Below are 11,880 nucleotides of genomic sequence, written 5' to 3'. Positions count from 1 at the left end.
CTTATTATCATTATAATTATTGGTATAATAATAATAATAATAATAATAATAATAATAATAATGTAATCACACCATTTCTGCTCTGAATGGCTGAAAGAGAGCTGTGTTCACTTATGTTGTAAAGGATTCTGACCGTTACCTGGACCAGGACTGAGCCCTGCATGTCCTCTGGTCACTGGCTTCCAAGAAAGACGGAATCATGACCCTATGAAGTGCAGGAAATCCTTCAGGCATCTGAAACAATGTGAGAAATAAAAAGATGCAATGCTGTTCTGTTCCTTTGGGCTCTTATGCATCAATGCTAGTCTAGAATTTTTTTTTCTTATTATTGACCAAAAGATGGTCCTAAATCAGCAGTCTGTGATGTTCCATACTGTATAGATCCTGATCATTAGGTCATAACACATATATTCCATTGCAAAACTGGAAATATCTCTTACACGGTACCAAGATTTTGACTAAAGCAATCTGCACCAGCTCCTTGTGAATCCCTTCATGGCAGAAAGGACTCTGAGCAAACCTGCAGGTGGTCATATAACTGCTGGAAGACAGTCAGATCCTGCAAGAAAAAGAAAGAAGTTTAAAATGCCATTACGGAAAAATGGAACCCAGTTTGACATGCGTGGTCTAGGTTGACCACCTCGGCACATTGCTCCTCCAATAAAAAGGGCTTTAATGTTAAATAATTGCAAGTGTCATATGCCTGTATTAAAGCTAGAGCTGATATAGCACACCTCCACTGCATGTTCCACAGAGGCTTCACTGCATGTTCCACAGAGGCTTCAGCAGTATTGTAGGAGCGATAAGATAAATAAAGAGCACTTCACTATAAAGAGAATTAAGCACTGCTATTAGGGATAGTAAATCGGTAACAGGGGGTATTGGTATCGGGCCAATAGCAGCAGAGAATATAGGATCAGATACCGGAGGGGAAAAAAGAATTAATCTGATCGAATCATGTAACAAATCTATCCTTAGAATAGCACACAGTTACATTGCCTGATGTCATGTTGTTATCAGTATATTTCTTCCTGTGGGGTAGTAGTTTGAGTCATTTTAGATTAAATTTTAAAGCTTAATAGTTTTATAATAATACATTCACTGAGCATTTTATTAGGTACCTTTGGGGTGGTGAATCATTTACAGTACTGCAGTGATAATGTGTGTTAGTGTATGTTGTGCTGGTATGAGTGGATCAGACACAGCAGTACTGCTGGAGTTTTAAACACTGTCCAATCACTGTCCACTCTGTTAGACACACCTACCTCGTTGGTCCACCTTGTAGATGTAAAGTCAGAAACCATCGTTCATTTGTTACGACACAGTTTGTGTTGGTCATCCTCCAGTTCTTCATCAGTGACCACAGGATGTTGCCCACAGGGTGGTGTTGGCTGGATATTTTTGGTTGGTGGACTATTCTCAGTCCAGTAGTCACACTGAAGTGTTTAAAAACTCCAGCAGCACTGCTGTGTCTGATCTGCTCGTAGCAGTGCGACCCACACTAACACACCGCCACCATGTCAGTGTTACTGCAGTGCTGAGAATGATCCACCACCCAAATAATACCTGCTCTGTGGTGGTCCTGACCATTGAAAAAAGGGGCAAAAGTAGGACAACGAATTATGAAGAAACAGAAAAATCCAAAGACAGGCTTTACAGTGTAGGGGTGAAGGCATCAAAATCCACTGTTCAAAGAAGACTTTGAGAACAGAAATGTAAAGTTCATACCACAAGATGCAAATCATTCATCAACAGCAAGAATCAAAAGGCAAGATTGGAATTCGCTAAGACAAAGAAATGAGCCACAAAAGGTTTATGGACTAAGAGTAACCTCTACCAAAGTGATGGAAAGGCCAAAGTGTGGAGAAAGAAAGAACCTGCTCATGATCCAAAACATACAACCTCTTCAGTCAAGCATGGTGGAGGTAGTGTCAAGACTTGCCATACTGTAGCTGGTGGGGGTTCATTCGATTTTCCACAGTTTGCGTGTTAATAGTGCCCTCCTGTGGAGACTCTTCAGCCTAGCAAACATGAGTGAGTGAGCTACAAGTCAGGTCCATGTTAAAAAAAGCCACAGAATAAATCTGTATTATAGAGATATGTTCTTTCCAAACAGACAGTACAGTTAAATTATGAAAATTAAAATGTTTAAGACCTTAAACGGGGCAGACTGTATTTTAAACATTTTAATGCAAGGCTTTAATTTTTGCAAAATCAGTTTAATGCCTTTTCACACATTTTATGGCCTGCAGTGGAAAGGAGTCATGATGAGAGATCACGTCATCTCACAGAGATATACACAGAGCCCTCCGGCCCGCGTGCATTTCTCTCATTAGAGCGACCGGCCTTGTGATCATGCAGAACAGTGCGGTGTATTTTAGGCATCTAGTCACACTCTCACTCTTAGTCATTCATATTTTCCAGCCCTTGTTATTAATACTTCTTTTTCTTCTCAAACTTTTTTCCTTTTAAGGCATTTTATGGATTAGATGGACGTTGGTTGATTCTGGGTCATATAACTCACTCCACACTGTCTCCTAAAATATCAAATGCTGGAGAGAGAGTGGAGAGGCTGTGTGCTGTGGCCAGCGAGAGGACCAGTGCGCTGTCCACGTGCAGGACAGACAGCCCAGCAGGAGCTAGAGACGGCTCTGCTGTAAATGTGGGAGACAGGACAGCTCAGCATGTCTCTACCATCCCCTCTCCACAGGCCATCTGTAAGCACCCTCACATGTCTCTGACCCCTCATATGGACTGATTCAGGATCAGCTCAACCTCGTTATAAAGATCATGTTTATTATGCAGTGAAAATTACAAACTGATCCTACATCACTTTTGCTACTTGGAGAAGTCTCACACCCTGATAGTCTCTGAATGCTTCACAGAGAATGTGCCTATGTCAGCTTTTATCTTTAATATATTATTGAATGTCATTACTCATATGGAGAGGAGCTGATACAGGTCCAGCTTTCCTCTACAGCACATTTCAAACCAAACCAACATGGAACTGAACTGAAATGAAATGAAAAAAAAGAGAGTAAAAACAGTGAAGATAATGTCAAAACTGTTGAGACGCCCATGTCTATTCTGTCATCTATTGGGGGGCTAAAAATAGAGACATGCTAAAGTTTTATTCAAGTTATTTAATTGTTTGTCTCAGTTGCACTTTTTTAAAGTCTTATAAATTTTATAAGATCACTGTTTCACATAAAACCTTTTGCTTTGAAATAAAATGTACATTTTTTCTAATTCAAATCAGTCTGTGTAGTTCTGTAGCATTAAGACATTTATAACACATAAAATATCACCAATCAAATAGAATTTTGACCAGCAGCGTCACTAGGATCTTATGAGTTCCTGAGCAAAAAAAAGTCCCCCCACATATGAATATGATTTTAGGTAAAAAAAAAGACAATGTAATTTACTTGTTTACTCATTATTGTTATGTCTGAAACAAGCTGATTCTCTGATGATGTTTAGCTAATTGTAATCTAAATGTTTACAGTAGGCTACCTATTTAAGATTTTAGAATTATAACTAATGAATGTACAGTTGTATGCAAAGGTTTGAACACTCCTGGTCAAATTACATGTTTTGTTAATTTTCTATGTGAAAATACGTTAATGCATCCTCTACAGAGAACAAACCAAAATATGCAATTTTTCTACATTTTTTAGGGAACAGTATCTAGTTTAACATAGTCGGGAAAAACATGAAACATCAAACGTGCTATAATGTTTTGCACAGGCCACATTTTATTTAATTAACCTAGTTTTCAATGTGCTGATTTCAGCAAATAAACAGCAGTCATGCATTAAAATGTGCCCAAGTTTGTTCTCTGTAGAACAACAGTTATATTTTTTTATCTTAAGCTCAGAATCAAAAATAGTATCGACCCTGAAAATATATGTATCATTGCATTCCTTCACTCAAAAAAGATGGTTCTTCAACGGTTCTTTAGCAAAGACTGTTTCGATAGTGTTTCTATAGAACCATGAACACTCAAAGAACCATTCACATGCTTAAATGGTTCTTTGCATGGTGAAATGGTTCTTCAGAGTGATGGACAACGTGTTGTATGGCTCTGTATAGAACCTTTAACACCTAAAAGGGTTCTGCTGTCGTTACAATGTCAAGCTTGAAAGAGGAGAAGAACCCTTTTTGGTGCTATATAGAACATATACAACATTCTAAGCATGCAAATGATTGTGTGAGTGTTCATGGTTCTATATAGAGCCATTGTCTTTACTAAAGAACCCTTGAAAAACCATCTTTTTTAGGAGTGGATAGAAAGCAGTGCAGAACGAGCCAGTATTTATGGCTGTATATCATATGAACCACAAGGTGGCGCTCTACCACTTCAGCTCTGTTGGACTGTACAGGGTAGACAATCACTTCCAACAGTGCAACGCAAATTCTCAGAGTAACTGAGACGCGCTCTTATTTTACATATTTAAGACTGATTACGTCATTTTTATCTTCAGTGCAAAGTCTAATCCAGTTTTGTTCGAGATGCTTGGTTTGTTTGGATTTTGCAGACTTAGATTGCGTCTACCACATACTACACATACTACATTAAAGAGTGCACCTCCAACAGTGGTGTACTAGTCTGAAATACTGTTTAGTGTGATAGGATGAGGTTTGGGACGCAGCCTTAGTCTTCCAGCCTTTTGTCTTTAGCCCTTAAGACGAATGAAATGGAAACGCAGCTTTAAAAACAGCTGTAAACAATGCATGTCGTGCTGTTAAGTGTCCTCAATCGTGCCGCGTTCCCCAGTCTGTGAAAGCACAGCTCGTGCGGTCTTCCCCTCGTCGTGACGTCGCGTCGAGGCGCGCGCGCGCGTCGCTATAAAAGCGCGCTGCACGGCAGCGAGCAGCCAAGAGTTGCGCGCGCGAGACTCTAGTGAGGAGCCATGGAAACCACAAGGAGCGTCTCGCGCCAGCCGGCGACCAGCAACGACAGCACGAGCGAGCAAAGCAGAGCGAGCGAGCAGCGTCGCAAGAAAGAGGAGCCGAGCCCGAACCGCACAGAGCCGTCCAGAATCATCACAGACCCGGCCACGGGGAAGTGCTACTGCCGCGGGAAGGTCCTGGGAAAGGTGCGGGTTTGTGTGTGTGTGTGTGTGTGTGTGTGTGTGTGTGTGTGTGAGTGTGTGTTATGTCTGTATCGGTATTTATGAGTCTTTTTGTGTACGAAAGAAAAGTGAAGAGCGCCTCAAAGTACAACAGGCTGTGGAATTATATGCAGATAGTTTTAGAAAGAGTTTTTAGAAAGGAGCTTTGTGCTCACTGCTTTAATTTAGCAGCTTCCTCTGAGAGCTGGGCGATATGGGAAATGTGATATCGCGATACTTCAGGGAGTTTTTTACGATACACTGTTACATGCGTCACGATATTTACTTTTTCCTAACATCTGATAAGTTAGAACAGACAAAGTAATGCCACATTTTAAAAATACTACTTAAAAAATATATGAATCAAATAACTATTCAACATTGCACTCACTGTGCTGCACTAAATCCAATTAAACACGACTAATTATGATCTTTTTAATTAAACAGGAAGCTGGGAAGTGATTTTTAAGTATTGATGATATCCAGAATATGCTTAGAAAAGCATATTGTGACGTGATGTAATCTATCTTGATAGTGATGTCCCAGTTTTTTAAGAAAAAAGTAACTGCAGAAACAGTGACACTTCACGAGACAGAGCACGTTCATGATTAACATTGCTGCAAAATTAGTTCAGAATTTAGCCTCTTTCAAAACAAAGCTAGAACACCTGTTAGTGCCTGAATGTAAAGGAATTTGGAGTTTGGTCTATGTTGGGTTTTATTTTTTAAGCTTGATTTAACTCATTCATGTCCTTTGCCCATCATGCTGTCTGAGCTCGCCTGAGCTGAAATCTTAAAAATACACAGCTATGATTTGTTGCATATAAACATAAAAACTATTTTGGTCATGTGTGGCTACTCACATCAAAATTACATTTTAATGAAATGTATTTAAAGGACATTAAAAATCAAATAAGTACTGTTAGATGCACATCCAAGGTCTAACTGTACAAAAGTTTTGTGGCCTTTTTAATTATCATGACACTTAGTTGTTGGACATGAATGGGTTAATTTTAAAAAGTAACCAATAAATGTCAGTTCTGTTATATGCCTGGTGTGCTGTTACATCTCGTATCGTGTTGTATGGTGAAGATGCTGCCAATATTCAGCCCTGGTGCTAATCTGTGGTCGTTCTGTGCCGCAGGGAGGCTTCGCCAAGTGCTACGAGCTGACTGATTTGTCTGCGGGAAAAGTTTTTGCTGCCAAAATAATCCCTCACACCCGCGTGGCCAAACCCCATCAACGTGAGAAGGTGAGAGGCGAGCTAAGCTAACTGATTCTCTGTCAGTCTACGCTGCTTTTACCTTTCTCTGACATCACATACCATTCTGTTTTTACAGATAAACAGAGAGATTGAGCTGCACAGAGGACTGAGTCATAAACACGTAGTTCACTTCTACCACCATTTTGAGGACAAAGATAACATATACATCCTCCTGGAATACTGCAGCAGAAGAGTGAGTCATAGCCTTCAATAGCTGTTCTTAAGATTTCACTTTACTTCCTGTCTCTTGTCTTAAAGAGAAGTAGCTGTGGGAAAATAGCAGTGCAACTCAGCCTTTGATTGGGTGAAGTGTTTGTGAGGGAAGAAGGGGAGAATTTTTCCTGAGGGAATGGCGAATGTGTTGGTCTAATGCATCCTCCTGTCAATGCTTTCTTTGTGCAGTCTTTGGCCCACATCCTGAAGGCGCGTAAAGTGCTAACGGAGCCTGAGGTGAGGTATTACCTCAAGCAGACAGTGTCTGCTCTCAAATACCTCCACGATCAAGAGATCCTGCATCGAGACCTTAAACTAGGTACACAGCACAACCCCTGAACCACCCACATTTTGAGTTTTATAGCTACATTACAGCTCATGAAGTGGTATAGATGCCATTATAAACTCAGTGGTGTGTGTTTCTTCATTATTTACTCTTCAGGGAACCTGTTTGTGAGTGACTCAATGGAGCTGAAGGTTGGCGATTTCGGGCTGGCAGCCAAATTGGAACCAGTCAGCAACAGGCGCAAGACAATCTGCGGGACGCCAAATTACCTTTCCCCAGAGGTGCTCAATAAACAGGGTCACGGATGGGAGTCAGACATCTGGGCTCTGGGCTGTGTCATGTAAGTCCCGCAGGGTTCTACCACCTTGGCATTGCTAGTACTACTTTCCTAAAGAACTTGGAGAGTGGTTTATGAGCCACAGTTTCTATCATGGGGACAGAGAATCCAGTTGTTTACCTAATGTGTTTCTGCACCACCTCTTTTCTGCAGGTACACTATGCTCCTGGGCAAGCCGCCATTCGAGACCACTAACCTAAAGGAGACGTATCGCTGCATCAGAGAGGCCCGCTATTCTTTGCCTTCCACCCTATCACTCCCCGCCAGGCAGCTCATTGCCAGCATGCTGTCCCGGAACCCAGCGGATCGCCCCCGACTGGATGAAATCATACGACACGAATTTCTCACACAGGTCAGTTTATTGTGTAGCATAGAAAAAAAGCACTTCATTTAATTGATTCAAATGAGTACCTCATTTCCACATGAATGAAATATAATGCATCAACGCAAAACAGAAAGACAAAATTATGTTAATGTGAATTATGTTATTCCTATGTATACATCATTGAATCAAGTAAATTTGGTGCATCGTTTTCTCAGTGTGGCTGAGGGGTTCACCACCAACATATGAATGTGTGATTTCTCTCCCGTAGGGCTTCATGCCAGAGACCCTCCCTGCCAGCTGCTGTCTCTCTGCTCCCGACTTCCACATCTCCAGCCCTGCCAAGAGCTTTTTCAGGAAGGCTGCAGCTGCCCTCTTCGGTGGGAAAAGAGACAAAGCCAAGTATTATGAAAATATCAGTAAGTACAAATGATTGATTCCCTGATTATTCTAATAAAAGGTTATTAATTAAGGTATTTAAGGTAAAAAAAGTAATTAATTATAATTAATAAGTAAAAAAAGAAATCACTGAAGGCTTATTTTTAAGTCATTAACTATACATGTTTGTAACTACTATAAATTACGCAGTGACTCTTATGTAAGTAATTTGTAAGTTAAATATATCTGAGAATGACTAACTGAATTGATTTCAAATGGTCTCTTTTTTGTCTGTAATAGATAGGATAGCAAAAGAAGAAGATGACATCTACAAACTCCGCCATGAGCTCAAAATGACATCAATTAACCAGCAGCCTGCTACACCATCATTGGAGGTGAGCCAAGGTCTCTCATTGGCTGGCTGAAATAGAGTGTTGATGAGAAAAGAGAAAATGTGCCTGAGAGTGACGTACAGTTCTCACATCGCCCGCTCTCTCTTCCTGTGCCTTTTTAGGAAAGAGGGACTCCGTCACAGCCGGTTGGAAAGCCCGTTTCCCAGGCAACCGACGGGCGGCCTCAAGCACGAGACACTATCCGCATGATCGTCAGAGGCAGCCTGGGAAGCTGCAGCAGCAGCAGTGAATGTGAGTGTGTGTGTGTGTCTGTCATCAGTCAGTCGATGTAATTTTCTTGTCTCGTAACAGTTCATTAGCAGCACTGAGTGTGTTCCTAATGTGTTGCTGTTCGGTTTGTAGGCCTGGAGGACAGCACTACAGGCTCTGTGGCAGAAGCCATTGCTAGTGTTCTACGAGGCTGCCTGGAGCACATGCCCATAGGTAACCTATGAGAGTACCTCACTGAAATACACAGTATGCTGAAAATTCATTCATATTGGAAGATAACTGTAATCCCTATTTAATTAAACCCAATGACCTGCTCTGTTCCCACAGCTGACAAGCTCCCCAAGGCTAGCGGATGCAGCAGCCTTCAGTGGGTGACTAAGTGGGTGGACTATTCCAACAAATACGGCTTTGGCTATCAGTTGTCTGACAACACTGTGGGCGTCCTCTTCAACAGCGGAACACACATGAGTCTCCTAGCTGATAAGACGTAGGTGCTAGGACTTGTTCAGTTGCCCATCCAAATCAATTGATGTAATAAGCACTGTTGTCAAGTGCTCACTCTTGTCTGTGATTACTGTCCAAACATGTGACGATTACACAACACATTTTGCATATTTTTGACACACGCTTGTCAGTTCCTGTTGGCTAAATATACTGCAATTATAAATGTCTTCACATGAATTGTTGTTGTAGTAGCTCTTCTAAAAATACACTTTTATCCTTTCACTTCACACAAAAAAAAAAGTTCTAGCATGGTTTTGAGCATATAAGGCATTAATGAAGAATGCTTAACATTTACTTAAAAGTACAAAAAACTACAATGTAGTATGTTAACACACACAAACACATGTCATGGCTTTTCTTTAAAAGAGAAGAGGTGTTTGTACAGGTTTGGTATGGAAAAATAATGTTCTCTTTCTCTCTCTCTCTTTTTCTGTCTCTCTCAGGACTGTGTTACAGCATGCAGAGATGGGCCAGTGTGCTGTGATGTACACAACGGATGTGCCTGAGAACTGCGTGGGCCAGGTCACTATTCTCAAGTACTTCGCTCACTATATGGAGGAAAACCTGATGGATGTGAGTAAACTCTGTCTACACCTTCAATATACAAAATTAACTTGAACATGGAATATAGATAGAACAGGTTTACTCAAACTGTGACCACAGTAGAGGCCACTGGGTCTTCCACATAAAATTTGCTTTATATTGGGGCCTTAAAATCACTAGTTGGATCATATTTCTGACCCGAGATTAAAACTTAACAATGTTTTAGACTACAGCTTCACAGTACACATAATGTCAAAAGCCTAGACAGCCTTTTATTGCTTTGTAATGTTTAGCGTATTTTATGAATGCCTTTCACCCTCTCATATCCTGTTAATCTCCATTCATTGTGCTGTAATATTTAAATACTGAACCACAAACTTCAGGCTGCATTTCTAGTTTAGTTGTGCCCAAGCTTGTAAGTTTTTAGTGAACACAGTTCACTAAACAGTTGAAGTATATACTCTAAGGAGCTTATGGCTGAATCTTAGCAACATGTGACTGTGCTTATGCTTATTTCAATATACTTATATTCATTTTCTTCATCTTTGTCTAGGGAGGTGACATGGTTATTGACACAGAGGCTAACAAGCCCAGTATCTATCTGCTGCAGTGGCTGAAGTCTGACCGGGCACTGATGATGCTCTTCAGCGATGGCACTTTCCAGGTAAACAAAAACCTTTGGCAATAAGAGCTGCATTCTTTATTGTAGACACAGGAATAAACTATTCCTTCAGGATGTAGTATCTCATGATTGCAAATTCATAGGAATCAGCCCAAAATCCATTTATTGGAAATCATGTGAAATCAACCATACGCTTATAAGTTAATCTTATGCTTATAACAAGCCATTCAGATATAGTTTGAGATCAGGTTGGCCTATTAGTTACTTTCCAGTAAATGTTTGCTTCATCTACATCCAAGCCAGCCTCTTATAGAACATACTCAACAAATGTGAAATGAATTCAGACTAAAACTTCAACCTACAGCCTTGAATTGTGTATTGTCCCTGTAGGGCCTTGAGTGGCTGTTCCAGCTTGTTTATTTTAGCTTTAAAAAAAACAAAAAAGTCTACACTCACACAGTGACATAGATGACTCAGCCCTGGAGTTACAATACCCCACATCCTGTTTCAGTTCCAGCAAAATAAACCTCTCTCTCTCACTCTCTCTCTAAACAGGTAAATTTCTACCACGACCACACCAAACTCATCCTGTGCACGCAGCAGGACGACTACCTGTTGACGTACATCAATGAAGACAGAGTGTCAGCCACCTTCAAGCTGAGCACGCTCCTGAGTGCCGGATGCAACGCGGAGCTGCGCAGCCGCATGGAGTACTCCCTCAACATGCTCCAGCAGAGATGCAACCGAGAATCATAAGACAACATGACTGTGGAGTGTACATACCGTCTGTGTGCATGTGTGTTAGCGTGCAGACAATGCAAAAACCTATAAACATTCCCTGAAGCACAGAAGCAGACTGTTAATTGATGGACCTACTTGAAGAGTTAAGAGAAGAGTGTGAATGTTGAAGTGGATGAAGGTGGACATTGTGAGCAGCTGGAAACTGCAGTGTGAAAGGAGGGCAGAGTTAAGAAGGAGTGAAAGGATGATGTAGCATTATGTTTACGAAAGGACGTGAGGAAGCAGAGACTGGGCTGGAACCAGAGGCGACAGAGAGATAACTGAGAAAGTCAAAGAGAGCAGAACTGGACTTAAAGCAAAAAAATGTGTGTGAGAGAATTTTTTGTTCCTGAAAGTCTTCATTCCTTAGACACTAGATATATTTATTATGTAAATATATCTATTTATTTATTTAAATAATAAAAAATCAAAACAATTTCTGTGGTTTTGATTTCTTTTGTGAACCTTAAAAGCATGACTAGAAATGACCGATCTAGGGCCTGATTAAGATATAAAGTGATGTGTATAAGTTTCATATACTGTCCAATTTTTTCAGTATTTAGTGTGTACAACTTCCAAGAAAACTTACTTTCAGTTTTTCTGAAGAAATCTGCAGGAATATTTTTTCACACCTCCAAGTTCAGTCCTTGAAGTTTGTTGCATTTTCTGTTTTTCATGATCCATGTAATCCAAACACATTGAGGTTTGGACTCTGGGGTGGCTGGTTCATTGTTCTGAGAACACCAGCAGTAGGGCCTACATATTGATCTTCTCAGCAGTGTGCCTGGGCTTGTTATCTTGCTGTAGAATGGATTTCTTTCCAGTCAAATGTTTTACAGAGATAATATTGCATGATGTATTAAAATGTCTTTGTACCTAACAGCATTCATGATGG

General features: G+C 40.6%; 1 protein-coding gene across 1 annotated transcript; it reads left to right on the top strand.

Annotated features, from left to right (window-relative positions):
• The first annotated feature begins 4,897 nt into the window (after positions 1–4,897).
• On the top strand, positions 4,898–11,423 carry plk2b (polo-like kinase 2b (Drosophila)). Its single transcript, XM_036579427.1, has 14 exons — positions 4,898–5,099; positions 6,258–6,365; positions 6,454–6,570; positions 6,780–6,909; positions 7,033–7,216; positions 7,367–7,565; positions 7,807–7,954; positions 8,214–8,308; positions 8,428–8,557; positions 8,669–8,749; positions 8,864–9,023; positions 9,484–9,613; positions 10,137–10,247; positions 10,761–11,423. The coding sequence occupies exons 1-14, from the start codon at positions 4,914–4,916 to the stop codon at positions 10,959–10,961; spliced, it is 1,980 nt and encodes a 659-aa protein (XP_036435320.1). The 5' UTR covers positions 4,898–4,913; the 3' UTR covers positions 10,962–11,423.
• The last annotated feature ends 457 nt before the right edge of the window (positions 11,424–11,880 follow it).

Source organism: Colossoma macropomum, unplaced genomic scaffold (genome assembly GCF_904425465.1).
Source record: "Colossoma macropomum unplaced genomic scaffold, Colossoma_macropomum, whole genome shotgun sequence".
Lineage (NCBI taxonomy): Eukaryota > Metazoa > Chordata > Actinopteri > Characiformes > Serrasalmidae > Colossoma > Colossoma macropomum.
Note: the sequence above shows the minus strand (reverse complement) of the source record. Positions and strands in the feature narration are given on the sequence as shown.